Source organism: Brassica oleracea, chromosome C2 (genome assembly GCF_000695525.1).
Source record: "Brassica oleracea var. oleracea cultivar TO1000 chromosome C2, BOL, whole genome shotgun sequence".
Classification (NCBI taxonomy): domain Eukaryota; kingdom Viridiplantae; phylum Streptophyta; class Magnoliopsida; order Brassicales; family Brassicaceae; genus Brassica; species Brassica oleracea.
Genome location: NC_027749.1, coordinates 1684067 through 1709833, shown reverse-complemented (window position 1 = coordinate 1709833; position 25767 = coordinate 1684067). Strand labels below are relative to the sequence as shown.

The following is a 25767-nucleotide window of genomic DNA, read 5'->3' as shown; positions in this document are numbered from 1 at the left end:
ATGAGCCATGTTTGTAATTATTCATACTTACCCAGAAGCTGAGCTCAGTAACAGCATTCGAGCTTATGCTTCATAGTTTCATTACCTGAATGAGTTCGCCTCGCCTCTGCAAGCAGAGTCTGACATCATCATTCAACTTTTCATATCATAAATAGTGGCTATAAAACATAAAAGTTGGAATTCAATTTCTGTGTGTCTGAAATGAGAACCTTCGAATATTAAGGATGCGGAAACAAGAACCAAAACAAGGTTTGACAAAAGATGCTATAATATAAAGAAAGCAAGACTAGTTCACGAATTATTTCTTGGTCGCGGCGGGTCTATTAGGCCCCAAGTAGTTTGTGACCAATCCCATTATAGCAAACCTGTTTCAAATACAAGAAAACTCGAGTCAACCTCAACAAACAACCAACAAACACCATGGCTCACTCATATTATGAGGAGTATGTATTGTATAAACAGTCTCGGGATTTGAACAGAAAGTGGTATAAACTTCTCTAACTAATGAAAATGACAAGAGTGAGAATGTGAAACATACATCATAGCCATGGAGATCTGCTTCAAATCAGTCTCCAAGTTCCTCATATTGGCCAGCGACTGAGCACAGAATATAAGCGCAAGCCACGAGCAGATCTTGTACTGAAACACACAACAACAACAAAAATAAACAACTAATCTCTCTCATCCATTTGAACTGTGCTCAAATCTTAAAAGGAGATCTAATCTTATCTCTAAGTCTAATAACATGATCCAATCACACTCTGAGTAGTTAGAATCGTCCAAATCTGAGGAAACTAAGCTAAATCAATTCAATCGAAACTATAAGATCCACTCACAACTCATCTCTCATCCATTTGAACTGTGCTCAAATCTTAAAAGGAGATCTAATCTTATCTCTAAGTCTAATAACATGATCCAATCACACTCTGAGTAGTTAGAATCTGCCAAATCTGAGGAAACTAAGCTAAATCGATTCAATCGAAACTATAAGATCCAACGAGCTACAGATTGCTGTTGATTAATCGAAGAACCGACGAGCTAGCTCACCGAATCTGAAGCGTAAACAACCGGATCATATGAGATCTAGTGTGTAAACTTACTCTGAACATAACGCCAGAGACGCCGAGGATAACGGCGATGAATCCGGAGTAGTCAACGGGGAGATCCTCCGGGGCAATAGGTCGCGGAGTGTAAGGCTTCGCCGCCGAAGGCTGCCGTGGATCGTTCGCCGACGAAGCGTTCCCGTGACTGTGAGACATCTTCTCTCTCTCTCTCTAAAACTTGCCGTGGATCTACTGCGTTAATTGCTACTCCGATCATATAACTACGAGCACAGTAACTACAGTTATAACCTTCGATCATAGTATTAAATAACCGGAACCAAAGACCGAAATATCCGAAACCGAAACCGGATCAATACCCTCAAATACCTGACGGTTCATACATTTTTATGTCTGAAATAACCGAACCAGAAACCGAAGAAATACCCGACTATATAAAAATATTAATTATATATACATATAAAATAATTAAATATATATTTTTAATTTAAAAATCTATTGAAAATAGTTGAGGATAACTAAATTATTATAAAGTATCTGAATTACCCGAAAGTATCCGAAACTGTCCGGATAGTTTTATCCAAAATATCAAATATCCAAAAAGTTTATCTAAATCATCGTAATTATTTGATATTTTATCCTAAATAACCTAAATTTTACCCGAATTATCTGAACTACCCAAACTATCCGAACCCGAATCGGATCCAAATGAGAACCGATTTTTTTCCGGGTATTTTACGGTTCCTAGTTTTACTATTTGAATCGAACCGAATCCGAAACTATCCGAACAGAACCAAACCGAACCAAACCGAAAATATGTCAAATAGTAAATGGATCCGCTGGCCCGGTTTCTAATTATCCAAACCCCGAAATATCCGAACCGAATCGATACCCGAAATGCCCGGACCTAATGGCAGTAACTTTTAATTTTCCAGCAGTAAAATTTAAAGCAGTCCAGTTAAAAATCTTTATCTACAGTTAGTCAATTACAATTGTAACCTTAGTGTTTTTTTTTTCTTCATAAGGCCTATAAGCTCTCGCCGGCGTCTTTACGCCGCCGGCATCGTACCGTCGCACAACTTGGAAGCTCGTTTCGTCTCTCTTATTTGCTTTACGATGAGCACCTCACAGTTTCCTCCTCCTGCTTCTCCATCTCCAGCGTCTTCTTCGCGATCGCTAGCTTCTCCATCTCCATCTCCGGCGAGTTTAACATCATCATCATCGTCATCGTCATCGATGAGGCTATGGAGACCAGCTGCTCAGCGGAATCTAAGGAACCAGTGGTCAAAGCTCTCGACTTTCCGGCAACAGTGGGTCGCCGCTTGCTCCGGCGGAAAGTCTCACGCTACTTCGCTCGTCAATGCCTATCTATCCCAAACGTGTGAACACCTAATAAACTCTTATTTCATTTTGATGAGTGATTATATAGAAAGATGAATGCTTTACTCACTTTTGTGTTTCCATATGGTAATAGGTTTGTGCCAGCGATGAAGTTTGGTGCGTTGAGTGACATGGTTGGTATCAAGGAGAAGACTTTGAAGAAGCTGTCTAAGCAACAGGTGAAAAGTTTTCAACTTTACTACACTCTTTTGTCTTTCTGTTCTGTGTTTTTTTACTTCACATATTGAGTCTTTGTATGTTCAGAGTTCGTGTCGGATCAAGCTTCTATCTTCGTACAAGGAAATGGTGAGTGTGTGTGTTGCACATGACTATCTAATATTCTTGTGAATTTGGAATGTATAAATAATTATGTGGTTGGTAAAATGCAGGTGGCTGTTGTTGTTGAGATGGTGAATGTGAGTAGATCTCTGAGATGTTATATGAAGCCGAGTGGCGGTTCGATTATACAGTTCTCTGGCTCTAAGGAAGATTCAGATGATGGTGGAGATTGCGGTGGCATCCCTGTGTTTAATTTTTTGAATGTCTCTGCATTTGGTAAGATCACTAAACCAAAAACTAGTTACTGATTACTTGATTCACCTTTTTCTGCAATGTTGATATGATCACAGAGACGATGGCCGAGGAGCTTGTGGAGATGTTCAAACGAGAAGTAATGCTAAAGGTAAAGTTTTACTCTCCTCCTCCTTACTCAATTCTGTATATAATCTCTAGGCTCTTAATTAGCTTCTGATTTTGTTTTCTGCCATAACGTCATTTATCAATAGAGATTACTTGTAATGGAACTGGTCTCTTTAAGCTGTGAAGTTCCGCTCAGTTGGTCAGCTGAGCTTTACCATGGGGAGTTTGATGATCTCTCCAAATGTTCTTTATACTCCATGGAAGTAGATGCGCCAATTCTCCCCAGACTGAGAGAAGATAATCTCGGTATCTCTTCTGTATCACATACCAACCAGCCAACCTCTGAGATTTTGCAGGTATATGGGATTTGTTTTCAGGAAAAATCTTCTGTTAGAATTATCTTAACAATATCTTTTTTTTGCTATGCAGATTTACTTGACAACTTGGCTTGCAGAGATAAACGTTGACAGTCATAGGTAAGTATTCACAGTTTGACCACTGTCATTCTCGAGTTCTACTCTTTCTGATGAGAGCCTGTGTTGCATACTTTGTTACAGGATGGATGAGATATTAGCGATGGTCGGGGAAGAAATTAGACTCGCCTTCTAAAGTTTGAAAGCTGTTCCTTAAGCGTGTCTAGTTAAGTTTCTTTGACTTTAAAGCATGACTGCTTCTACAGAGCTCTAAGTGACTTAAGAGACAGAGGAAGAGATTTTTAGAACCTTAGCTTTGTTGAAATTATATTGCTATGTTTTGTTTACTGGAAACCATAGGTTGTAATCTTATGAGATTTTCTGTTATGAGCAATTTTTCTTTACTAAGTATACAAAATATTCTGACTTGCAATAATCATATATGATCATGAATACATTAATTCTTCATGTCTAGTAGGAAATCTCCGGCTTCTTAACAATAGAGACCTTCACAGTTCTCAGAATCCTGACCAACTACTAACTCATACCCACCCAAGAAATACAAACATTTGGTGCACGACATACATATGAATGGGAACTACTGGCCAAAAACAGAATAATATGATGGATTCATCAATGGTTAGAGAGAGAGACAGTGTACCCTGTCTGGAACATTCTGAGGCATTGGAGCTATAGTAACATATCTTTGTGGGTTTAACCTAAGTGAACTCACGTTCCGGTCTGTAGATGAGGATGTTGGGTGGAACTTCGCAAAACGATTGATCACTGCAAACTTCTCTAGATCCTGGACTTCCACGATCAAGTCAGCAATTGTTGATCCGTTCTGTAGTCTGCAAAAGAAAAAGAAAAAACAGATGTTCACGAGATCAAGCCGCCATAACGAGTACCCATTAAGAACTAAAATCAATTACTAGAGAGAGATAGGCATGGTCTTTTACCCTGCAAAGTTATTTTCTAGTTTCTGTGACCTGCTAATGAAATCTTCAGCAGCTTTGGAGATGTACTGGTCACTGGTTGTTTCAGTTTTCCTTCTCTCAGACACCCTACACAAGAGTGGATAAGTTTGTGTCAATACATAACCTCAAACTCTCCAGCATTTCAAGGATAACAGTACATATCCTTACGGGTTTGATTTGTTCTGGGGCAAAAGGCATTCGTTCCTATCAGTAAAAGTGGAGCTACATGTATCTCCTAGTGCACCTCTTGCAGCAGTATATGCAACAAGCTCATAGTTTGAGCTAGCAATCAAAGATATTACCCTAGCAGGAGGCGGGCGAAATAGTTGTTGCATGAGTTGTGTTGTATATATAAGCCTTCTCTTTGATCTGAGTCGTGGGCCATCCTCAAGTAAATTCCCATATTCCACCTGAGCGAACATAAGCCACCAACTTATTCAACAACATTGGACAACGAGACAGGCGAGAAAGTATGTAATGAGGAAACTCACCTTTTCAGCAAATTGATTAGTTGCTCTGGCCCAATCAACCTCCGCCTCACTGTAAAGAGTATAGTAGATTAATACGGTAATCTATATGAAAGATTAAAAATCAATATTAGCGCTCATAAGCCACACACCTGAGAGTCTTAAGCCTCTGGGAACCATGCATGACTTCTTTATTCCAAGATAGAAGCTCTGATGTGGCGGTTTTGCGCTTCTTTGGTTTAACAACATTCATAAGTTCGTCAGTTGCACCACGAGGCAATGACTCAGATGAGGGAATCTCCGCTCCTGGTGCGGAGCATGACATTTGGTGTGTATTAAACTGCTTTGGAGATTGAACATTATGTGAGCCATCAGCCGAACTCCCAACATTAGAAGATTTTTCTCCCATCTTCAAGGGGGTGAAAGTTCCATATTGATTATACCAGGATGGAGCCATCTGAGGACTGATTTGTTGTTGATGATCTGCTCCAGCCGAGACAGAATGATTCTTATTGGAGAAACTCTGAGAAACAGTTTGGCCGAAAGGTAGCGAGTGGTTCTCTGATTCCTTGTGATTCAATCCATCTCTCAGTAAACCATCAGATCTTAAAGGTGACTGTTGCACCTCTTTGGAAGCTACCTTTTGAAGATGAACAGAACTATCCTCGACTCTCTTCACAGTCATCTTGGGTGCGTCACCTTCCCCACTTCCAGCCATATGCTCATTGTGACGCACGTCATCTTTTGGACGGTTGTTAGAAGGAAGAGAGCGATCCAAGGTTTGATGATTGCTCTGCCCCATTTTGGAGAACATCGAAGCAACACCAGCTGTTTGTTTTGCACCCATATCTTCACCCTGCAACTCATGCATATTCACCATGTCCCTTCCACTTAATGACATGTCTCCTCCATTTTGAGAGGATAATTGATTTCTCTTCTCCTGCCTTGAGAAGATGTCTTCTACGTGGCTATTGGTAACTGGATGCGGCCGTAATATATCTGGCTGAGGCTTAGGTGGCTGGTTCCAAAACCGATGTTGCGGTGCTGAAGTACCGGCTCCTGAGTCAGACCTCATACCAGAAGAGGAACTCTGCTGAGGCGAACTGAATCCTACCCGAGGCTGAGGAGCAGACAGCATAGGAAACCCTTCAGCTGAATCTCCTTTGTTCTTGTGGGTCGTTGGATTTAGCAGGGAAGGTGTTTGTGCTGAATAGTCACTGCTTCGGTCTCTTTCTTTCACTTGAGGGGTCGACACCTCAGAAGATGATCTGACTAAATGGTTAGGAGTTAACTGTCGGGTAGAAACAGGTAGCAGTTGATTTTGGTGATACCCTTTGGAATATGGGAAACCAGAGGTATTGTTGCTTTCTCCTGGTCCTTGATAAGTGGATTGCTGTGGAAAAGATTGACTAGATGCCCATGGAGCAAACCTTGATTGATTTGTTGCTCCTTTTTCAGGGGCAGTATGAAGTGAATTCAATGGCTGCAAAGAATTCATAGAAAACTGCACGTTATCAGGTGAGGGAGCTGGTTGAGACGGCGGAGCCAGCTGTAAACTAAACCCCTGAGAAGCAGATGACTGACTATGCCTAAATTGACCACCATTTTCTGCAGAGGGTGTTGATTCAGGAATTTTGAAAGCATCTGTTTCCACAGAACGCTCCTCCGGCTGGTTCACCTTGTGAAGAAGCTCAAGCATTGTCTGCCTGCGGAGGAAAAAAATCAGAAAGGCAATTGCAAGCAAACAGGGAATAAGATTTACTCAATGATAATAAGTGAAAACAGCGAGTTGATGACATAGTTAGGTAACTCTGTTAGTTAGTTGACAGACTAAACCTTTTCCACCCAAAGAAAAAGTACCTTGACGCACTCTGCACTTGATTACACATATCAACACTTCTGTCGGCTGAAGCAGATGTACTAGGTGAATTTTCTAAACCCATGCCTTGTGAAACAAGTCCCTGCCATAATAAAGCCAAAAGAATGTTCAGAGGGATTCAGATTACTAGAACAACGTCAAAAACCAACGGATAAAAAATTTACCCTGTCAATTTGCATGTTCATAGGTGGCTGGCCAAGTGACTTTGACTGCCCAAAATACCCTTGATTTCCTCCAGACACCCGGTCCAATGCGGGTGGCAAATGAGATTTTTTTTCACGATAAGGCTCATTAGTGACGCCAATATTCCCCATGGGATGATAGTGAAATTTGCGACTAATCTGACTGCCATCTCTATAATTCTCTTGAGGGGTAGCTTTCTCCACAGAGTTATTACCCGAATGCTGTTGGTTTTCCTGGACATCCCTAGAAGCAGTAGACTTGTTTTCCGCAGTGGCAATGCCAAATCCATAGTTTGCCTTCATTTGTAGATTTTGGGTGAAGTGATTCTTCTGTTCAACAGGAGGAGCAACTAAGTTTGGATTAGAAGCAGCCTTCCAGATACCAAATCTATCTCCAATCCCCTCATTCGTTTGAATAGAGCCCGAATCATTGTGGAGTCTCTCACTTAGTGCATTTGAAGCCTTGACGCCAAGATTCTGGACCCTGTTACCAAAGCCTGCGTCATTACTGGATGTTTCTGCTACAGCAGATAGCATAAGAGCACTCCAACCCCCACCTTTCAAAGAGGGGCATGCATCATTAAGGTCAGAACTACTGGACACCAGGTTTCCTGTCAAGCTCATATCAGTGTCGTTTCCAAACGCTTCCCACAAATTGTCATCCGAACCAAACAAAATCTTTTCTTCTGTTGGATCTAAGGCTGTCGACTTCTGTGACCCAGAAACATTTCCAGGCGCTTTTATATATGATTTTTCTGGTGGACCAGAACCCTTCATCTGATCGAGTTTCTCCTGCGCTGAAACGTTTCTCTCGGATGGACCATCTTGCTGGAAACATTCAAAATTTGGGCTATCATTTGAACCTGGAGCTGAAGTATTCAAGAACATCGCTCTCTCCTGGTATGTGGATCTAGGTAGCATAAAACTATCAGGCTGATTGGTGAGAGTGGAACCATGCTCCGAAGATAACCTGTTCATCTGAACGGAAGAGAAGGAATTTTGAGGTGCATTTGCCCCACCAAGAGGCATGCTGTACAAGGAAGGTTCAAACTGTAAGTTCGCCTGTCCGTGCTCAGCGCCAAGCCCACTGGATGAACCTTGAACAACTGGTGAAATGCCGGGGTGCATCCAGTGTGTATTTCCTGACACAAGATCAGGCTGCCAACCATTACTAGACGCATCCTGAAGAGGGATCCCATTAACCAAAAGGTGTGATTGATTATCACTTGAGCGATTTCCATTTACTGCATTTGAATTCAAAGAGTTGAGCTGCCTGGCCTCCAGCTGTTTCTTATTAAGCTGTTGTTGAAGTTGATACTCGTGAATTTGCTTAACCATAACTTGCTGCTTTAGTAGTTGCATATCGTTGAACGTCATTTGCTGCCTTGGAAACGGCTGGAGCATGCCAGGCGGCTGGCTGTTTAATTGCTGTTGACCACCAAAGAAATCATAATTAACCGGAGATTCTCCTCCCATCTCAAACCTCATAGGAGTTTTCTGAATGTCGGAAGTAAACCCTTTCGCTGATAAGTTATCCCTACTAGATTCTACACCCACTCCCGAAACATTCGACCCATTCTGCATTGCCATCCAATTCATGTAACCATTTGTGAGTTGCTGATTATCTTGCAATAGACTTCTGGAGTACTCAGCCCTTATAGGTTGCTGCTGCTGCGTAAAATTCAAACCCTGGTGTGAATTTGAAGATTGCCATCTCTCGGGATCAACTGGAATAAGCAAGCAAGGAACGTTTAAAATCTCCAGCAACATCCCACAGAATAAGCTACAAGTTAGTCATAAGGAGACAAAACGCATACCAGGTTGTTGTTGTGTGTTACAACTCTCCAGATTGTTAATAATGGATGTGTCTATATGCCTCTGGTTTCCAACTAAACCGTTACTGAAACCGGACCAGCTTCCATCAACCACCTGAGACTGATGCTGGTCTTGAGATAGGCCTTCTTGTCCAAAGAAATTGTGGATCCTCTCTCCGTATTCGTTTCCAGACATAGATTCAGCTCCTAAGAATTATTCTTTATATCTGGAACCTCGAATAGAAAAACAGAACAAAGTTCAAGAAGATTGTGGTCTCCTTTCATTTTAAAGTTTGAATTTAAATAGAGGAACATGTTCAACACCTCTATCCCCTCCAGAATTCATGAGCTGCCTTCAACTAACGTCTTCGGAATACTCTCAATATTTCCTGTTAAAACAAACAAAACAGTTACTACTTATTTGAAGTTTAACACACACACAACAACAACAACAAAAACTGCCCGTCAAGTCAAGACCACAGAGCATAATCCTCAACTCTGATTCACTACATAACCAAAGCATTTGTTCAACGCCCTCAGGTTACAACGAAGGCCTGAGTCTAGGGACCACTTAAGCTCCAATGAGATTCCGAAAACTATAAACACACTCAATGTACTCCTAATCCAGCAAACTTGAGACCACATTTGATACTAAATGTCATTCAAGATCTTTAAACCAAAACCAACTAAAGCTCAATCCTTTATTAACAGCTCAAAATCAGAATTTTTTTTTTTACAGAATTGCTTTAAAATCTGGCGAATCCACTCGAGATCGAAATCAAATCGAAGCATCAAACATTACACTAACCAAGAATTAAACCTCATCAATGCTTGAATTCCTACCGAGACACTTCAATAATTGAGTATTATAAATCAATCTCACATACTAAAAAGTTTAGGGTTTCTGAAAAAGGGGAAAGAGAGAAAGATTCGAACTTACACTTGTATCTACAACAAAAGGGAAAGCCTTTCTTCCTCCCAGCAGCAATTTCGAAAGAGTGCGTTAGGGTTTCCGAGCTCGAGAATTAACGGAGAGAGAGAGAGAGAGGGAGAGATAAAGTGATCGCAATTTTTTTTTTTTCAACGGCGGGGGCAGGATCAACGACTGAGGTTCGGGTTCGGAAGCGAGTTTCAGGCTCGGGTCCAAAGCAGACGGCTCGCATTTTACTGAAAGTCTCTTACGGAGACGGAAGGTTACGGAGTTGATGTACTTGTGGGCCAGTGACGGACCATTTGTAAACCAAAATACATCATTTCACAAAGACTTTCTTGAGTGATTTTTGTTTAGACTTTTACCAATCTATTTTGTTTTTTTATTGCAAAAATTTTGAATTGAAACCCATATTTTTTTAAGGCAAAAAAAAAAAGAACTACTAGCTAAATCACCAGCTGCTGAAATTCAAACATTAACTTCTATCTTAAGGACATAAAAATTTTAATAGTGGAGATACCAACTTCAGGTATTTTTTTACCAATTTATCTTATAAGCCGCAATAAATTTTTTTACCATCGTAAGATTTTTAGGAAATTTTATATTTTTTCACAAAATTAAGGTGGAAACATATGATACGAAAAAAATACATATTCAATAGAAACATTTTACGTGTAGCACTAGATTGTTTACATATAATTAAGGAGTTTGATTTGGTAATTTTTGAGTAAACTAGAGTAACCGAAAAATGGAAATGAGTGGAAACAAATTGGTGGAAAACAATAAATATTAAAAAAATATATACTTTATTCTAGCAAAATAGAGGGTAAACAGAAGTCTATGTTTTCTCCCATTTAAATAGTAAATAGAGTAAAAGTGAAAAAATGTATCCCACATATTTCAGAGTAAAAGTTTACTTTAATAATACAATCCAGTCTAATTGGTAAATAAGAGAATAAATTAAAATAAATGAAAAGGAGGAAAACAGACGAGTTTAAAAAAAAAAGGTGAAATAGTAAAAAGGAAAAAGAGTCTAGAATAACATTAGTTATGCTAATTAAATAGTCCATTCGTTTTTTAATGGTAGACTTTTTAGAATAAAAAATTGTTTCACAAAAATGTACTTTTTGTGTTTTCTATGAAAAAAATTCGTAAATTTCAAGAAAATAATTGACTTTACTGGATTACAATTGGTTAAAATTTATTGAAAATTGAAAAAAACGATATATTTATTATAATAGTTTAATGTGTTTTTTAAATATGTGTGAATTAACTAAAAAGTCTATCATTCCGAAGAGTATATAGTAAATGATAATGTGTTTTTTTTCTTCATCTGCACAGTAACTACTCCGGCTAAAGTTAGTTTAATTTTAAACGTGGAGTAAAATATTACTCTAAAGGCATCTCCAACCAAGACACAAAATTTGGTATATAGAAATTACACCAAAATTTGGTGTTTTGGTGTCATTTTTTTGTCATTTCCAACTATGACATCACACCAAAAGTAATATTATATATTATTTGATGTTTTTTAGTTTTAATAATTTTATTTTTATTTATACTTTTATGTATTTAATGTATATAGATATTAAAAATTACAAACTATTATTTATAAAAAGTACATAACAAAATAATATATTTATTTTAGGTTTTGACTTTTTATTTCAAATTAGTTATGCATTTTAATCTTATCCAGCCTATGTTATTAATTTTTATATTTTATAAAATACTAATTATAAATTTATAGTATTAAAAGTAAAGTATAAAGTTATATGATATTTTATTTCTAATAATATAAAATATTACCATTTAGTGATTTTTTACTTGAAAATAAAATAAAACAGTTAATTTGTAAAACTAATTAAAAATACAAATAATACAATATATTTATCTTTAGTTACAAATTTGAACAAATTAAAAAATAATAATTAAGCTATATTAATTTGGTATAATACTATTTACTCTAGACTAAATTTGGTGAAATAGTATAATTTTTAGTATTTCATCAGAGATGAACTTAGATCAAGTTTTGTGTTTCGATGTTCCATCGGAGAGTTGGCCTAAAACTATCATTCAAGATGAAAACAAATGTTATATGTTTTTCATCTTTAACAAAGATTTGATTTTATGGCAGTACGGCTGACAAGAAGTAAAGCTTCGGTGTGCATTACGTAATTTAAGATCTCTGGATGGACTGTCAGAGTGTCGACTGAATTTAAATAGAATTTTTACCCCTAAACCATTTCAACGTCTTTCTAAATAAAAAGAGGTCAGACACTTTTGCTATAATTGATAGCTAGTCTTATAAAAAGAGAAGAGAACAAAAAAGCGTAAGCGTCACTTCTTGGTCCATTCTCCAATAAACAAAGATTTTGTCAAACAATGTTTTATCTATTTGCAGGATCTTCATGTACTTGATATACAGTGCAAACGAGTGTTCAAAAAACAATATTGACTAAAAAGATGAATACTGACAACATTGGAAACTACCTCACAAAAAGTACATACATTTCTAAGCAAAACATTCTTTGGTTGGGATATAACCAGAACACGGCTTCAAATAGTGAACGTATCCATCGTTGACAAAAGAAAAAAAAAAGTCCTGATAAGTGATAATCGGTGGTCGCTTTTTAATTTTTTTTTTTTTTTTTTTTTGATATCTGTGGGGAATCCAAAGCGATAAGTCCAGACTAATCCCCACGAGACCTTCCATCCGGGCACGCACGGTTATAGACGGAAAGGTGACCAAGGCGACTCGAACCCATGGCGGATACTCCCAGCTGCAGTTCCATTACCACTAGACCAAGAGCTCTTGGTTCGCTTTTTAATTCTTGATTTTAAATTTTATTTTCCTGTCAAATGTTATTCTCGTTCTCATGTGAGGAACTTCCAGGTTAAGAGAAGAAAGGTACAGAAATTCAACAAACTTTTTGAAACTGATACTCTTATCACTAACACGAAAATTAAAACAACAGAGAAACAACTTACGTAACATTGACAAACCAACAGTTAAACGACAATACATAAGTAGTGCATAAAAACACATACAACCTTAACATAGATGCCAAGAAAAAGTCAAACCTCACACACATCAAAAACCAAATCCAAAAATTAACTTTTCATAGTTTCAACTTTTGGATTTGGTGCGGTGTCTGAGTCCTTTCTTTTCCTTTCTAAGTACAAACCCATTACACGTAGACCCTTAACATAAAAACAAAGGAAAAGTCAAAACTCACACACATCAAAAACCAAATCCAAAACTAAACTTTATAGAGTTTTAACTTGGATTTGGTTCGGTGTCTGAGTCCTTTCTTTTCCCTTTAAGCACACCCATTACTCATAGTTCGATGTTCCCCATCACACAAACACACACATTCATAATCCTAAATATATATAACATGATAGATGAAACAACCTCTATCTAAACCGATATCGCTGCTTGGGTGCACTTGCCGACCATGATAGTGAGACCCGTACTCTTTGGTCCCTTACGAGCAGGGATGAAAGACACCGCACTGTATGCTTCAGCTGGATAAATCATTTGCTCGAAATGTTTCACCAAGTTATCTTTTCCCTAAACACGAATGTTAACAATAAGCTTGATATAAAAAATATATATATGCATGTACACATGATGAAGAATGGGTATAGAACTAACCTGGATCCGAGCATGGGCAATTTCAAGTATTTTCCTTGAACCGAAACAATACCATGGCTTGTTGTTGCACGCCGCCTTAAACTTCGACACTGCTTCTGCTTTTGTGAAGTTCACAAATGCATACCCTTTGTTCATTTTGCTCCTGCTCAATTTAGTGCCATTAATTTAGTTTCAAAGAAATATATTAAATGTTGTACTATCAATCTATGACATTGTTATGTAACAAATATATCAAAGCGAAAACAAAAATTTTGAATTGATATATCATCCAGATTATTAATCGATTATCATATCTAAAAAGTTGTATCATCATTAGGTTGTTGCTCTTGCCTACACGCAAACATCTATATAAGTGTATAGGTATCCAGATCGAATAATTTTTTGATGTTGTCAGATATATTAATCAAAAATTAAGACTAACAAATAGTGATAAAGTTAAAAAAAAATATACAAACAAAAAACTTACTGGAAATCGATGGGAAGATATAAGAAATCATGGGCATTCTCTTCATCTTCCTCTTTGTTGTTTTCTTCTTCACAATGCTCATCCAAGAACTGAATAAGCATCTCTCTCCTGCTTACACAGTAATTATAAGATTCGATAAACATCATCATATAAAACAAATTACTTCACGCCTTTGTTTAACAAATACTCTTCTAGTGAATGATATATATTCATATAGATACGTACGTATACTTGTTGGGTATGTTTCTAAGCATGACAGTTGTATCGCCGTTGGACTCAGCTTGATAATGGATCCTCCTCCTCCACACCAGCTTATTACGGTGGTGTCTGCTGCTTCTTCCCCAGCCAAAAACCCTTTTTCTACTGGTCGGTGGAGGACTCAGCTCTTGGATAGGGTCTTGAGAGTGAAGTGGAGGCAGTTCTTGTGTTGCCTCAAACATAGCAGGGTTAGGATTGTTATACCACAGAGGATAGTACACAACGATTGAAGATGGGGGAGGGAGGTTAGTGTCGGAGATGAAGAGAATCTGAGGTGAAGAGAAGTAGTGGTGATGCAGATAAGGGTTTTGGGGAAAGAAGAGAGGTGCGGCTGGGTTTAGGGTTCTTGAGACGTTGCCGTTTATCATCGCCATGGAAGAACAATGGGAAGAGGTTGGAGAAGCCATGGAGGTTCTTATGTTTTCTATGTGCTTTTGATGATTACATATTATTTTCTGATGGAAAGATTTGATATCAACTACGGCGAAGGTGTCTAAATCGTCATCATTTCGTTTTTGTCAGGTGATGAGTTCTTCGACCGTTGATTTTTTTATAGCATAGAGATCCGTGGCACGTACATATTTGTAATACCAAAGTATGTAGTTAAAATGAGAAGCATATACTAGTGTTTTTTTCTGCAACTTAAATCATATAGTGGTTAAACTATTAATAATACTTCTTTTTTTCTACTACAGTAGTGTTAATATATCTTCAAGTAGGGAATTTAGTCATTATTTTTTGTTTCTAGCTTGTTGTAACTATATTTCTAATAATAAATTTATAAAAAAAATTTATTATATGAGTTATATAAACATATTAAAGTGATACGTGAATATTCTTATGCAAAACCTTTTTTTTTTAAGTTACTCCTACTACAAAAGCGTTTTTTTCTTTCTCGTTTTCCTTTTAAGAACCAACAAATAATATTTTTGAACAGTATGATATGGTGCATGAATATTTTAGGGAGACTTTGCACATACATTTTTAGACTTTTTAAACATGGCAGTGATAACCGTTATAAGATTGTTTCCACTGTCTTTTGTTATTTAAAAAAATATAATTGATGTGAAATTAATTATAATGTATTACTCTTAATATGTTTTTTTCTATTTTAAAATTAGAAAATAGAGTAATAAAGAAAAAAATAGAAATATATAAAATAAATTTGTAAATACTTGATATTATAAAAATATATACAGAAATGTTGAGAATATTCTTTAATTTTTGTCAATGGATGATTTATTAAAAGAACTAAGTCCAACAACATGGCGAAACCCAAGACAATAAAGACAAAAGAGATAACCAAAACCCAAGAAAACATTAAAACGAAAAGGCCCAACAGATGGTCCAAATACAGAAACTTGTGGCCTTCAGCCAACAAGATCAAACCCGTCGAGGAAGTAACCAGGAACGTGATTTTCCATGTGGACGATCATCCGACGATCAATAAACACGGATCAAGATGAGGAGCCTCCTACTTTCTCCAAAGAGAAGAAACACGGCAGAGCTCCGCCTTCAGCGAAGAAGAAACGAAGAAACAACCGTTCAAAACATAACAACCTTCAGAGATTCAAGCCGATGAAATTAGACTGTCGGATCCATGCTACATGAAGGATAAAACAACCGCCTTCAGTCGATCTAATAAACTCCGATTAACCTGCATGAAGCATCTTACATCTTTAAAGATAAAAGTAAGCTTGAAGATATAACAACCCTAGACAAAGGGAGGAAAAGGTCGGAGAATCAGATCAAGAGGCGATTGAAACAAGCAAGAAAGAACGAAGATTGAGGATCCGGATAAACCCGGAGTAAAGCCGGCGTGAACAGTGCTACAGAAGCCACTGTAACCCGGAGTCAAAAGCCGGCGAAGCTGATACTGATGAAGCCATCGCTTCCCGAAGACCATAGCCCGACAATCGAGAGGTAAAGCCGGAACAAAAACCGGTAAATAAAAAACGAAACACATTCTCTCTTTTCTGTAAAAGATCTTAGAGAGGAAACAAAGATTGAGAGAGAAAGTATCGACCCAACCGAATACTAATATGGGCCTTATGTTGAGATTTGAGAATATTCTAAAGCGTGAAAAAGAAGCTAAAAACATAATGATATGAAACTGAAGACAAAAGCTTAGTTGCTTTGAAAGTTGTGATATGGAAAGCGAACTTTCACTTCAATGTCTTCTATGTCATTTTTCTCTTCATTTATATTATTCTTCTTTGTCAAAGTGACGGGAGTATAATCTTTACTTTTTAAAATACATCTCTATAGTTATAACTTATAACTGTTTTATGGTTCAAATTGATTGGTTTTAAATAAACCTCCCACATGTGCTCATAATTAACTAGTTCATTTTATTTAGTTTCAAAACACGCTAAGCATTCAATATATCATACTCCCTCTGTTCCTAAAAGATCCATATTCTATTTTTTTCACACATTTTAATAAAACACATTAAATTTGCATAATTTTTTGTGTTTATCTTCTTTCCACAGTTTTAAGCCAATAAAAAACCAATTAGTGCAATTAAGATTTTTGAAGTTTGCAATTAGTTAATAAAACTTGCATTGAAAATGTAAAAAATGAATCTCTTAGAAACAAATTTTTTTTCTAGAATATGTATCTTTAAGGAACGGAGGGAGTATGTGTTACTTGTACGAGTTTCTAAATTATACCAGCCTACAATGATGTTCAATTTTCGTAGCAATTTTCAAAATTCTGTTGTAGAAACTGTTGACACCTGCTGCAATTAAAATACACATAATTACGTATCAAACGATAGGTGACACGCCAGTCTAAAACAAAATAACATTATTATTTTTGTAGTATGTTAAAGCAATCAACATATACGTCATAACACTACAAACACAAAAAAAAATATTTTTCATATAAGAACACTACGAAAACAAGACACGATATGAAAATAACATTTCGTTTTTTGTAGTTATTTTAAATAAATCAATATAAATGTCACAAGACTCACAACACTACTAACTATAAACATTTATTCGTATTAATTAGAACACTGTGGATAGTACACGATATAGAACGAATCCAACTTATGCTTTTGTTTTGGAGTGGGTCAATATCATTCATACATGCTGAAGTAATTCCAAATCGTGTCACGACAGTAATGGGCCTGGGCCCTTTGCCGACAAAAATTTAGTAGGGACACGTAGAGGTGTCAATTCGGGCTGGCCCGGCCCGGCCCGGCCCAAACCCGCTAAGCCCGTAAATATTTGAGCCCGGCCCGGCCCGGCCCGAAAATTATTTGGGCCTAGAATTCAAAGCCCGGCCCGGCCTTTATAGGGCTATAGGGCTTTTCGGGTTTTTGTGGGCTTTTCAAAAAATAATTTGTCATTGCCACTTCCATCGTTTTAATACATGTGAATTTTCATTAAAAAAAAGAGTTTCATTAAAAAAAAATAAAAAATTTATAAAGTGAGTTTAAAATTTTCTTCTCTATCACAATTTTTTTATTTTTTCGTATGCTTTAAAAATATTTTACGCACAAACCAAATTTAATAAGATTTAAATAATCAATTATCAATTAAAACAAAAAATATAAGAGAACAAAATTTATGATAAACATGGTCAAACGTTTCATACTTTGTATTTTGAAAATAAAAACATGTTGTACATGAAAGAAGAAGGTACTTTTGTAAAATTTAAAATGTAACACTTGTAATGATGAAACAATAAAGTGCATTAACAACTTTTATATTTGCTTTATTAGAGTTTGGATAAAAATATTAAAATAATATATCAATACTAATAATAGTTTCAATTACAAGAAAAAAAGATAATATTTACGCTAAAATATAAATTTCGGGTTTTCGGGCCGGCCCTAGCCCAAACGGGCTTAAGCCCAAAATACCCAAAGCCCAAATGGGCTTAGCCCGAAAGACCTAATTTTTTTTGGGCTTATAAAGCGAAGCCCAAGCGCGGTAATTTTTAGGGCTGGGCGGGCTCGGGCTACGGACTTGGGCCCTAATTGACATGTCTAGGGACACGTGGGTATTCAGAATCCGAGATTCATTTATCCTACGTGGCCAGGCCGTGTATTACGGATACTGATATATATAAACTCGAGGGCATCTGCTTTCGAAAAAGAGAAAAAAAAATAAAAATTTGGATTTTGGAATTTTCCGGTGGAGTGAAAAGCTTCGGGCTTGGGTGCGTCGATTCTAGGGTTTGTTTTTGTTCTCTCCTTTCGCTTGATCGATCTCTATCGTTATCATCTGATCATCTTCCTCTCCGTCGCGTTTGGATGTTAGGGTTTCCTGCTATTTTATCCCCTTTTGTGATTTTCATTGATTTTTGGCGATTGTTGTGATCCCAGTTTGTTTTTTAGTTCGAGTCGCCGTATTGAGTATGCAGGATCATAAGCATTGAGCAGATTGATGTATTAAGCACGAACAATTCGTAGGAAGGTGGATTCGAAGTATGATTATTTAATTGCATCTGTTTGATTTGAGACTGAATCTGAGTCAAGTACGATCAAGAAAGTTTGAAACTTTGCTGATTTTTAATGACCAAACATTTATATTTCATTTCATTTTGTTTTTTTTTTGTTTTATAGTGTTTCTTTCATTCTCTTATGAAAGTGATTTGTTTTTAAGTTTCGCTGAGTGACACGTGTTTTTTCTTGACAGGGCTGAAGAGTTTGTTTTCTATAGTTGAAGTGTGATTGTACTCCGCGGCATAACATATTCAGGTTCGCTGGATGATGAGGATATGGACTCTGTATAGTATATTGATCTCCTCTGTGTGGACCTGACCAAGACAAGAAATCTTTCTGATTGGCTCCAGCTTTAGGCACGTGTCTCGAGTTGCAACGTAGATAGATGGAGGACGATGGAGAAATGGGGATGTTCTCCAAGAATCCAGTTGAAATGGTCGAGTCTCGCGGTGTAATGTTCTCTTGCTTTGTTGCTGCTCTTGTTGGTATTCTCACCATAGCCTACACTGCTTTCCAGTGGAGAAGGAATATCAACTTAAGCTGGACGAAAGCCATAGCCAGGTCGAAGAAGAATCCCAAGGCGCGGCATAAGACTCCTGTTGCTCCGCATAGCTGGGAGCTTCACTCTATATCTCGCGCCAAGAACTTGAACTGCTGTGTTTGCTTGAAGTCGATGTCGCCGTCGCAGACGATTGTAGCTTCTGAGACTTTTGTCCACAGGTGTACTATATGTGGAGCAGCAGCCCATTTTAGTTGCTCGTCAAGTGCTCCTAAAGATTGCAAATGCGTCTCCATGGTTGGGTATGAGCATGTGGTGCACCAGTGGGCGGTGCGGTGGACGGAAGGTGCTGATCAGACTGATGATTCTTCGTTTTGTAGCTACTGCGACGAGCCGTGTAGTAGCTCCTTTCTCGGGGGTTCGCCTATATGGTGCTGCTTGTGGTGTCAACGTCTTGTCCATGTCGATTGTCACAGTAATATGTCGAGTGAGACAGGGGACGTTTGCGATCTAGGCCCTCTTAGAAGGTTAATTTTGTGCCCTCTTTATGTTAAGGAGTTGACTCGGAATCCATCTGGAGGATTTTTGAGCACGATCACGCATGGTGCAAATGAACTTGCGTCTACTGTCCGTGCCAGTATCAGGAGTCAAAGTAAAAAATACAAGCAAGGTAATGAAACTTCAGTGGATTCGGGTAATAGTGGTAGCAATTGTGATGAATCGACGGAAAGCACAGCTGATACAGGTCCCGCCGTGTTGGAAAATACAAGCAGCGCTATGAATGGAGGTTCTTCTCACGGGGAAAGCGATAGCAATGGCAAGCTGGAGAAGAAGCCCAGTGTTAAAAGAAGCGGGTCTTTTGGCCAGAAAGATGAACATCAGGCACTAAGGTCGAAACTTAAGTATGAGCTAGCTGACTTGCCTTCAGATGCAAGACCGTTGTTGGTTTTCATTAACAAAAAGAGTGGTGCTCAGCGAGGTGATTCCCTTCGTCAGCGCCTTAATCTTCTTCTAAATCCTGTGCAGGTTTGTAAACTAGTCACACAGTTATATATCCGTGGAATTTGCCAATGCATTTTTTCTGGTTATTGTCTTCAAGTTTATTGATGGAGCCGTTTCGTGTAGGTCTGTGAATTGAGTTCAGCGCAGGGACCAGAAGTGGGACTTTTCCTCTTCAGGAAGGTTCCTCACTTTAGAGTTCTTGTTTGTGGTGGAGATGGCACTGCTGGTTGGGTACTGGATGCCATAGACAAACAGAATTTTGTATCTCCTCCTGCGGTTGCTATCCTGCCTGCTGGAACTGGGAATGATCTTGCCCGGGTATTGAACTGGGGTGGTGGTTTGGGATCTGTTGAGAGACAGGGAGGCTTATCTACAGTATTACAGAACATAGAGCATGCAGCAGTCACCGTCCTTGATCGTTGGAAAGTATCGATTCTAAATCAGCAAGGAAAGCAACTCCAGCCACCAAAATATATGAACAATTATATAGGTTAGTTAACCTATCTGATGTCAGTTGCAGACTCCTTTACTCTTGTTTGCAGCTTCGTTTTTTTTTGCAAAAACTCTTAGCAGGACTTCTTTGGGTTAAAACCATTTGCATTTGAATCTTTATAATTAAAATTGTAGAAGGATATAGTCTCTTGTTTAATAATTCCATGCTTGAGGTCTAGTTTGAACCATGGCCATTGTGTATTTTTGATCCTTATTTGACTGCTGTCCTGAAACCTGTAGCCTATAAATTTTGGCTTACGTTACAAATCTTAACAGGTGTTGGGTGTGATGCGAAGGTTGCCCTTGATATTCACAATCTACGGGAGGAGAATCCAGAGAGATTTTATAGCCAGGTGACGAAAGAAACCTGAATTGATGAAATTTTAATATAGCCTCAGGACTCCTTAGTCATACGATTTAACTGGCATTATTGTAGAGAAGCTGTACTGTTGATACTTAGTCTTTGAAACTGACATTTGAATGCTCTTTTATGTGCAGTTTATGAACAAAGTTCTATATGCTAGAGAAGGTGCAAGGAGTATAATGGACAGAACGTTCGAAGATTTCCCATGGCAAGTTCGTGTTGAGGTGGATGGTGTTGAAATCGAGGTTCCTGAGGTAAGTCACAGTAACTACGTCACAGAAAAAAAAACAAATGATAGTTAAGGCTGTAACTTCTCTGCTAAATCTCTGAAGGATGCTGAAGGAGTGCTTGTTGCAAACATCGGAAGTTACATGGGAGGTGTGGATTTGTGGCAGAATGAAGATGAAACATATGAAAACTTTGATCCGCAATCTATGCACGACAAGATAGTAGAGGTCGTGAGTATATCTGGAACATGGCACCTTGGCAAGCTTCAGGTATGATGATGATCATTTAACAGATTTTAGTTGCATTCTATCTTGTAAACCTAACATCAGTTGTTTGTCCCAACATAATCAGGTTGGGTTATCTCGTGCCAGAAGGTTAGCTCAAGGGCAATCGGTAAAGATACAACTCTGTGCGCCGTTGCCTGTGCAAATTGATGGAGAACCTTGGTTTCAACAACCGTGTACCTTAACCATATCGCACCATGGCCAGGTCTTTCACTCCACTAGTCCACTTCCCTTACTGAGGATTCTAGATCCAACGCGAGTTTGCAAACGTTTTAGCTCCATCTAAAAGCTCGAACCATTTACTGCGAAACTGATCTTTGTTTTTCTCATTTGCAACAGGCTTTCATGCTGAAGAGAGCTGCAGAGGAGCCACTGGGTCACGCAGCCGCTATAATCACAGATGTTCTAGAAAATGCAGAAACCAATGAAGTGATCAACGCTTCACAGAAACGAGCTCTGCTTCAAGAAATGGCCCTACGGCTAACCTGAAAAAGAAAATACAGAGACAAAAACCTGCTCTGTTCAGCAACCGATCAACCATCCTCTTGGGTAGTCACTGTCTAATAGAAGGGTGAAAAGTGTGTATTTACATGTCAAATCCGCTGAATTAAAAAGCGGGTTCTGTGTGGAAGTAGGAAAAAAAGAAAATGGAACTTGGGGTTCCAAGAGTTTTGGCTGTTTTCATAGTGTTGTGTCATAACTCATATGTGGAACTGATACAAAGCTTGTTAAATTATCAATCATCTTTTCTTATATTATTATTACAGTGTGGTCTTTTCATATATATTATATAATTGAGAAAGAATTGTGTATGTGTTTTTAGAGGAAGCCTGTTCTTACTTGGTGACCATTTTCTAGAAAAGCAATAATATTATTTGGTTCTTTATCTTGACTGCGTTTTGCTTCTTCTTGTGATTGTTTTCCACTAATATAGTATTGTGCTGAGTTTTTGTTAGGAGATAAACCATTAATACCAAGTGTTACATATATCAGATTATTTTGTTTATCTCCTGCCAGCAGTTGCTTGAGGAAGGGGTTTGATGATATAAAAAGAAACGAGGTTACTTGTAACAAACGCTTTTCTGAGTTTAACTGAATTGGAAGATGCAGCAATTTTAGTAATGAATAGGAAAGCTTTCTAGCCATTGATCCATTGCTTCAAGTTCTTCATATTCTTTATTAGATTCTCTGTTTTGTTTCTATTCGATTCTTGGCGGTTAGAGAACGCAATATTTGATATCCTGCGTGTTGTGACTGACCAAGCCAAGAATCTTGTGGGGGCTTCTGAATGGCTCCACCTTCAGGAACTCAGATAAATGTGGATAATCATCCCCTGGAACATCAAGAATCCAGTTGCAATGTTAATGTTCTCTTGCTTAGTTGCTGCCCTTGTTGGTATTTTCACCATAGCCTACACTGCTTTTCAATGGCGAAGAGCCTCAAAGAAAAGTCCAAACAAGACTCTCGTTGCTCCACATCGCTGGGAACTCCACTCTTCATCCCCTGCCAAGAACTTGAACTGCTGTGTATGCTTGAAGTCGACAATTGTAGCTTCTGAAAGTTCTATCCACAGGTGCAACATCTGTGGAGCAGCAGCCCATTTTAGTTGCTCCCCAAGTGCCCCTAAAGATTGCAAATGCGTCTCCATGGTTGGATATAAGCATGTGGTGCACCAGTGGACGGAAAATGCTGATCAGACAGATGACTCCTCGTTTTGTAGCTACTGTAACGAGTCATGTAGTAGCTCCTTTCTTGAGGGGTCTCCTATATGGTGCTGCTTGTGGTGCCAACGTCTTGTCCATGCCGACTGTCGCAGCAGTAATATGTCAAATGAAACAGGAGACGTTTGTGATCTTGGCCCTCTTAGAAGGCTAATTATGTGCCCTCTTTATGTTAAAGAGTTGACTCTGAATCCCTGTGGATGGCTTTTTAGCAGAATCAGGCATGGTGCAAATAAACTTAAGTATGAGCTAGCTGATTTGCCTTCAGATGCAAGACCGTTGTTGGTTTTCATTAACAGAAAGAGTGGTTCTCAACGAGGTGATTCCCTTCTTCAGCGCCTTAACCTTCTTCTAAATCCTGTGCAGGTACGAGTATGCTGCCTTGTAAATTGTGAACTTTTCCAATGCTTTTTTCTTACGTGTTAGAGCAGCTCTATCGGCCAGCTCTAGCATGAGTTTTCAACATTTAAAAATAATAATAACTAAATTTTGATATTTTTGTTAATAAAATTATTAACATGTTTGTTAGTTCATAACAGAAATAAAAAAATCTATTTGTTCAACCCGTTTTTACTTGATAAATATTTTGTATATTCGATGAAATAATTTGAAAAACCGAAAAATAGAAATTGTAAAAATTTCTACTTATTAATCATATGTTTGTTTTAAAAAATCAACTTTATTTTAAGTTTTTAAATATTAATTTAAAGATATTAAGATTTATATGAAATGTTTGTTTTCTAAGGGCATATATTCAGGAAATTTATGTAACATCAATTTAGAAAAGAATTACATTTAGTTTAAATATATATCAAATAAAACTTATTCTAGTATAATCACCAATGGTTAGAGTACTAAATGTTTAAATTAAATAAAAAGTATAGATTTCAAAGAAATTAGAATTATTATCATTTACAAAGTATGGAAAGATTAGTTATTATAAATATATGAAATATTTAGTTCTCTATTTTAAATAAATAATAATTATATTAGAATTAAATGCAATAGCATACTATTGTAATAAGTTGAAAATCAATGGCAAAATCCTAGTAGAGATTCTGCTTTAATAGTATAGATTAATAATATAGATAATTAAAGCTGGAGAGAACAAAACAAAGTTCTTATTTGAGAGTTTTTAAAAACTAATTATGATAGTAAAATCGTTTTTCTTTTTAGAAACTCAGAGGTTCTATCTGATAATGTTGCTCTTAATGTGTTCAAGTTTATTGATGGAGATGTTTGGTGCAGGTATGTGAATTGAGTTCAATGCAGGGACCAGAAGTGGGGCTATTCCTCTTCAGGAAGGTTCCTAACTTTAGAGTTGTTGTTTGTGGTGGAGATGGCACTGCTGGTTGGGTATTGAATTCCATAGAAAAACAGAGTTTTGTCTCTCCTCCTGCGGTTGCTATCCTGCCTGCTGGAACCGGGAATGATCTAGCCCGGGTATTGAACTGGGGTTGTGGTTTGGATTCTTTTGAGAGACAAGGAGGCTTATCTACAGTATTACAGAACATAGAACATGCTGAAGTCACTGTCCTTGATCGTTGGAAAGTATCAATACTGAATGAGCAAGGAAAGCAACTCCAGCCGCCAAAATATATGAACAACTATATAGGTCAGTAAGGAAAGCAACTCCAACTTCATTTGTTTTTAATCTATAAGATGGATTTAGCTTATTCGTTTAATATACTTCATGCTTGATAAGGTTTAGTTTTAACCATGCCCATTGTATATTTTAGATCCTTAAGTAGCCTATAAATTTTGGCTTACGGTGCAAATGTTAACAGGAGTTGGGTGTGATGCAAAGTTCTTCCTTAATATTCACAATCTACGGGAGGAGAATCCAGAGATGTTTTATAGCCAGGTAACAAAATAAACGTAACAAACGTGAATTAACAGCAAGAAAAAACAGAACTTAAGAGACCAAAATACGATTGAGGCATATACCCGTTTAGAGTTTATATATTGATTATGTGAATGAATAATTTACATATTTTAGATCCGTATTTACAATAGTCTCGAAACCTGATTTCATTGTTTTCCTCTAGGTCAAAACCCTTACAGCCATTTAAGTCACTTCTAGAATAACATCCTAAAACTGATGAGGCATTAATATACCCTCCGGACTCCTTAATCATATGATTTAAGTGGCATTATTGTAGAGAAGCTGTATTGTTAATACTTAATTAGGCTATGAAACTGACATTTGAAGGATCTTTAATATGCAGTTTATGAACGAAGTATTATTTGCTAGAAAAGGTGCAAGGAGTATAAGAGATAGAACGTTCGAAGATTTCCCATGGCAAGTTCGAGTTGAGGTGGATGGTGTTGACATTGAGGTTCCTGAGGTACGACATGATAGTTAACCCACCTAACAGATAACCACATGATAGTTAATGCTGTAACATTTCTGAAGGATGCTGAAGGAGTGCTTGTTGCAAACATCGGAAGTTACATGGGAGGTGTTGATTTATGGCATGATGAAGATGAAACGTATGAAAGCTTTGATCCGCAATCTATGAATGACAAGATAGTAGAAGTCGTGAGTATATCTGGAACATGGCACCTTGGTAAACTTCAGGTATGCATGATG

The 25767-nt window shown here is 37.6% G+C and overlaps 6 protein-coding genes across 11 annotated transcripts in view; 3 read left to right on the top strand and 3 right to left on the bottom strand.

The window, feature by feature from the left end:
- Window positions 1–125: 125 nt before the first annotated feature.
- LOC106324820 (protein Asterix) lies at window positions 126–1354 on the bottom strand. Its single transcript, XM_013762807.1, has 3 exons — window positions 1101–1354; window positions 539–639; window positions 126–365 (listed from the first exon to the last, which is right to left on the bottom strand). Exons 1-3 carry the CDS (start codon window positions 1257–1259, stop codon window positions 299–301), a joined length of 327 nt encoding a protein of 108 aa, XP_013618261.1. The 5' UTR covers window positions 1260–1354; the 3' UTR covers window positions 126–298.
- Window positions 1355–2072: 718 nt separating this feature from the next.
- LOC106326908 lies at window positions 2073–3886 on the top strand. Its single transcript, XM_013764866.1, has 8 exons — window positions 2073–2440; window positions 2536–2620; window positions 2706–2747; window positions 2831–2996; window positions 3071–3123; window positions 3227–3436; window positions 3510–3556; window positions 3638–3886. Exons 1-8 carry the CDS (start codon window positions 2178–2180, stop codon window positions 3687–3689), a joined length of 918 nt encoding a protein of 305 aa, XP_013620320.1. The 5' UTR covers window positions 2073–2177; the 3' UTR covers window positions 3690–3886.
- Window positions 3887–3904: 18 nt separating this feature from the next.
- Window positions 3905–9910, bottom strand: LOC106326907. 2 transcript variants are annotated; one of them, XM_013764865.1, is made up of 10 exons: window positions 9753–9910; window positions 9137–9201; window positions 8816–9046; window positions 6981–8725; window positions 6798–6898; window positions 5090–6643; window positions 4962–5010; window positions 4639–4880; window positions 4453–4557; window positions 3905–4344 (listed from the first exon to the last, which is right to left on the bottom strand). In XM_013764865.1, exons 3-10 carry the CDS (start codon window positions 9006–9008, stop codon window positions 4134–4136), a joined length of 4200 nt encoding a protein of 1399 aa, XP_013620319.1. In that variant the 5' UTR covers window positions 9009–9046; window positions 9137–9201; window positions 9753–9910; the 3' UTR covers window positions 3905–4133. The 2 variants fall into 2 exon arrangements, with proteins under 2 accessions (XP_013620319.1, XP_013620318.1); XM_013764864.1 differs by having other exon boundaries at window positions 8816–9039; window positions 9753–9909.
- A 3100-nt stretch (window positions 9911–13010) lies between these two features.
- On the bottom strand, window positions 13011–14532 carry LOC106323147 (protein terminal ear1). Its single transcript, XM_013761309.1, has 5 exons — window positions 14093–14532; window positions 13868–13975; window positions 13398–13543; window positions 13171–13310; window positions 13011–13061 (listed from the first exon to the last, which is right to left on the bottom strand). Exons 1-5 carry the CDS (start codon window positions 14530–14532, stop codon window positions 13011–13013), a joined length of 885 nt encoding a protein of 294 aa, XP_013616763.1.
- A 3672-nt stretch (window positions 14533–18204) lies between these two features.
- LOC106327426 (diacylglycerol kinase 1) lies at window positions 18205–22211 on the top strand. Of its 5 annotated transcripts, none has more exons than XM_013765575.1 (9): window positions 18210–18314; window positions 18477–18566; window positions 18778–20109; window positions 20209–20575; window positions 20854–20930; window positions 21076–21195; window positions 21274–21438; window positions 21521–21658; window positions 21793–22211. In XM_013765575.1, the coding sequence occupies exons 3-9, from the start codon at window positions 18970–18972 to the stop codon at window positions 21940–21942; spliced, it is 2157 nt and encodes a 718-aa protein (XP_013621029.1). In that variant the 5' UTR covers window positions 18210–18314; window positions 18477–18566; window positions 18778–18969; the 3' UTR covers window positions 21943–22211. The 5 variants fall into 5 exon arrangements, with proteins under 5 accessions (XP_013621027.1, XP_013621026.1, XP_013621029.1 ...); XM_013765574.1 differs by having other exon boundaries at window positions 18213–18314; window positions 18465–18566; XM_013765573.1 differs by lacking the exon at window positions 18477–18566 and having other exon boundaries at window positions 18205–18314.
- Window positions 22212–22817: 606 nt separating this feature from the next.
- Window positions 22818–25767, top strand: part of LOC106327427 (diacylglycerol kinase 1) — a 3489-nt gene continuing 539 nt past the window's right edge. The window contains exons 1-5 of the mRNA XM_013765578.1: window positions 22818–23540; window positions 24423–24789; window positions 24962–25038; window positions 25403–25522; window positions 25591–25755. Of these exons, the coding sequence (XP_013621032.1) occupies window positions 22818–23540; window positions 24423–24789; window positions 24962–25038; window positions 25403–25522; window positions 25591–25755 (1452 nt within the window). The remainder of the gene's footprint in view (window positions 23541–24422; window positions 24790–24961; window positions 25039–25402; window positions 25523–25590; window positions 25756–25767) is intronic.

Bases quoted from the DNA above. Each gene is read 5' to 3' on its own strand.
- LOC106324820 (XM_013762807.1), bottom strand. From the start codon at position 1,259: ATGTCTCACAGTCACGGGAACGCTTCGTCGGCGAACGATCCACGGCAG. The intron at 640-1,100 runs GTAAGTTTACAC...TGTGTGTTTCAG, and splicing joins TCTCTGGCGTTATGTTCAGA to TACAAGATCTGCTCGTGGCT. The intron at 366-538 runs GTATGTTTCACA...TATTTGAAACAG, and splicing joins CAGATCTCCATGGCTATGAT to GTTTGCTATAATGGGATTGG.
- LOC106326908 (XM_013764866.1), top strand. From the start codon at position 2,178: ATGAGCACCTCACAGTTTCCTCCTCCTGCTTCTCCATCTCCAGCGTCT. The intron at 2,441-2,535 runs GTGTGAACACCT...ATATGGTAATAG, and splicing joins AATGCCTATCTATCCCAAAC to GTTTGTGCCAGCGATGAAGT. The intron at 2,621-2,705 runs GTGAAAAGTTTT...TTGTATGTTCAG, and splicing joins AGAAGCTGTCTAAGCAACAG to AGTTCGTGTCGGATCAAGCT.
- LOC106326907 (XM_013764865.1), bottom strand. From the start codon at position 9,008: ATGTCTGGAAACGAATACGGAGAGAGGATCCACAATTTCTTTGGACAA. The intron at 5,011-5,089 runs GTGTGTGGCTTA...TACTCTTTACAG, and splicing joins CAGAGGCTTAAGACTCTCAG to TGAGGCGGAGGTTGATTGGG. The intron at 4,345-4,452 runs GTAAAAGACCAT...TTTCTTTTGCAG, and splicing joins CTAGAAAATAACTTTGCAGG to ACTACAGAACGGATCAACAA.
- LOC106323147 (XM_013761309.1), bottom strand. From the start codon at position 14,532: ATGGCTTCTCCAACCTCTTCCCATTGTTCTTCCATGGCGATGATAAAC. The intron at 13,976-14,092 runs GTACGTATCTAT...CTGTGTAAGCAG, and splicing joins AACATACCCAACAAGTATAC to GAGAGAGATGCTTATTCAGT. The intron at 13,311-13,397 runs GTTCTATACCCA...TTTAGGGAAAAG, and splicing joins CCATGCTCGGATCCAGGTTA to ATAACTTGGTGAAACATTTC.
- LOC106327426 (XM_013765573.1), top strand. From the start codon at position 18,970: ATGGAGGACGATGGAGAAATGGGGATGTTCTCCAAGAATCCAGTTGAA. The intron at 20,110-20,208 runs GTTTGTAAACTA...CGTTTCGTGTAG, and splicing joins TTCTTCTAAATCCTGTGCAG to GTCTGTGAATTGAGTTCAGC. The intron at 20,576-20,853 runs GTTAGTTAACCT...AAATCTTAACAG, and splicing joins ATATATGAACAATTATATAG to GTGTTGGGTGTGATGCGAAG.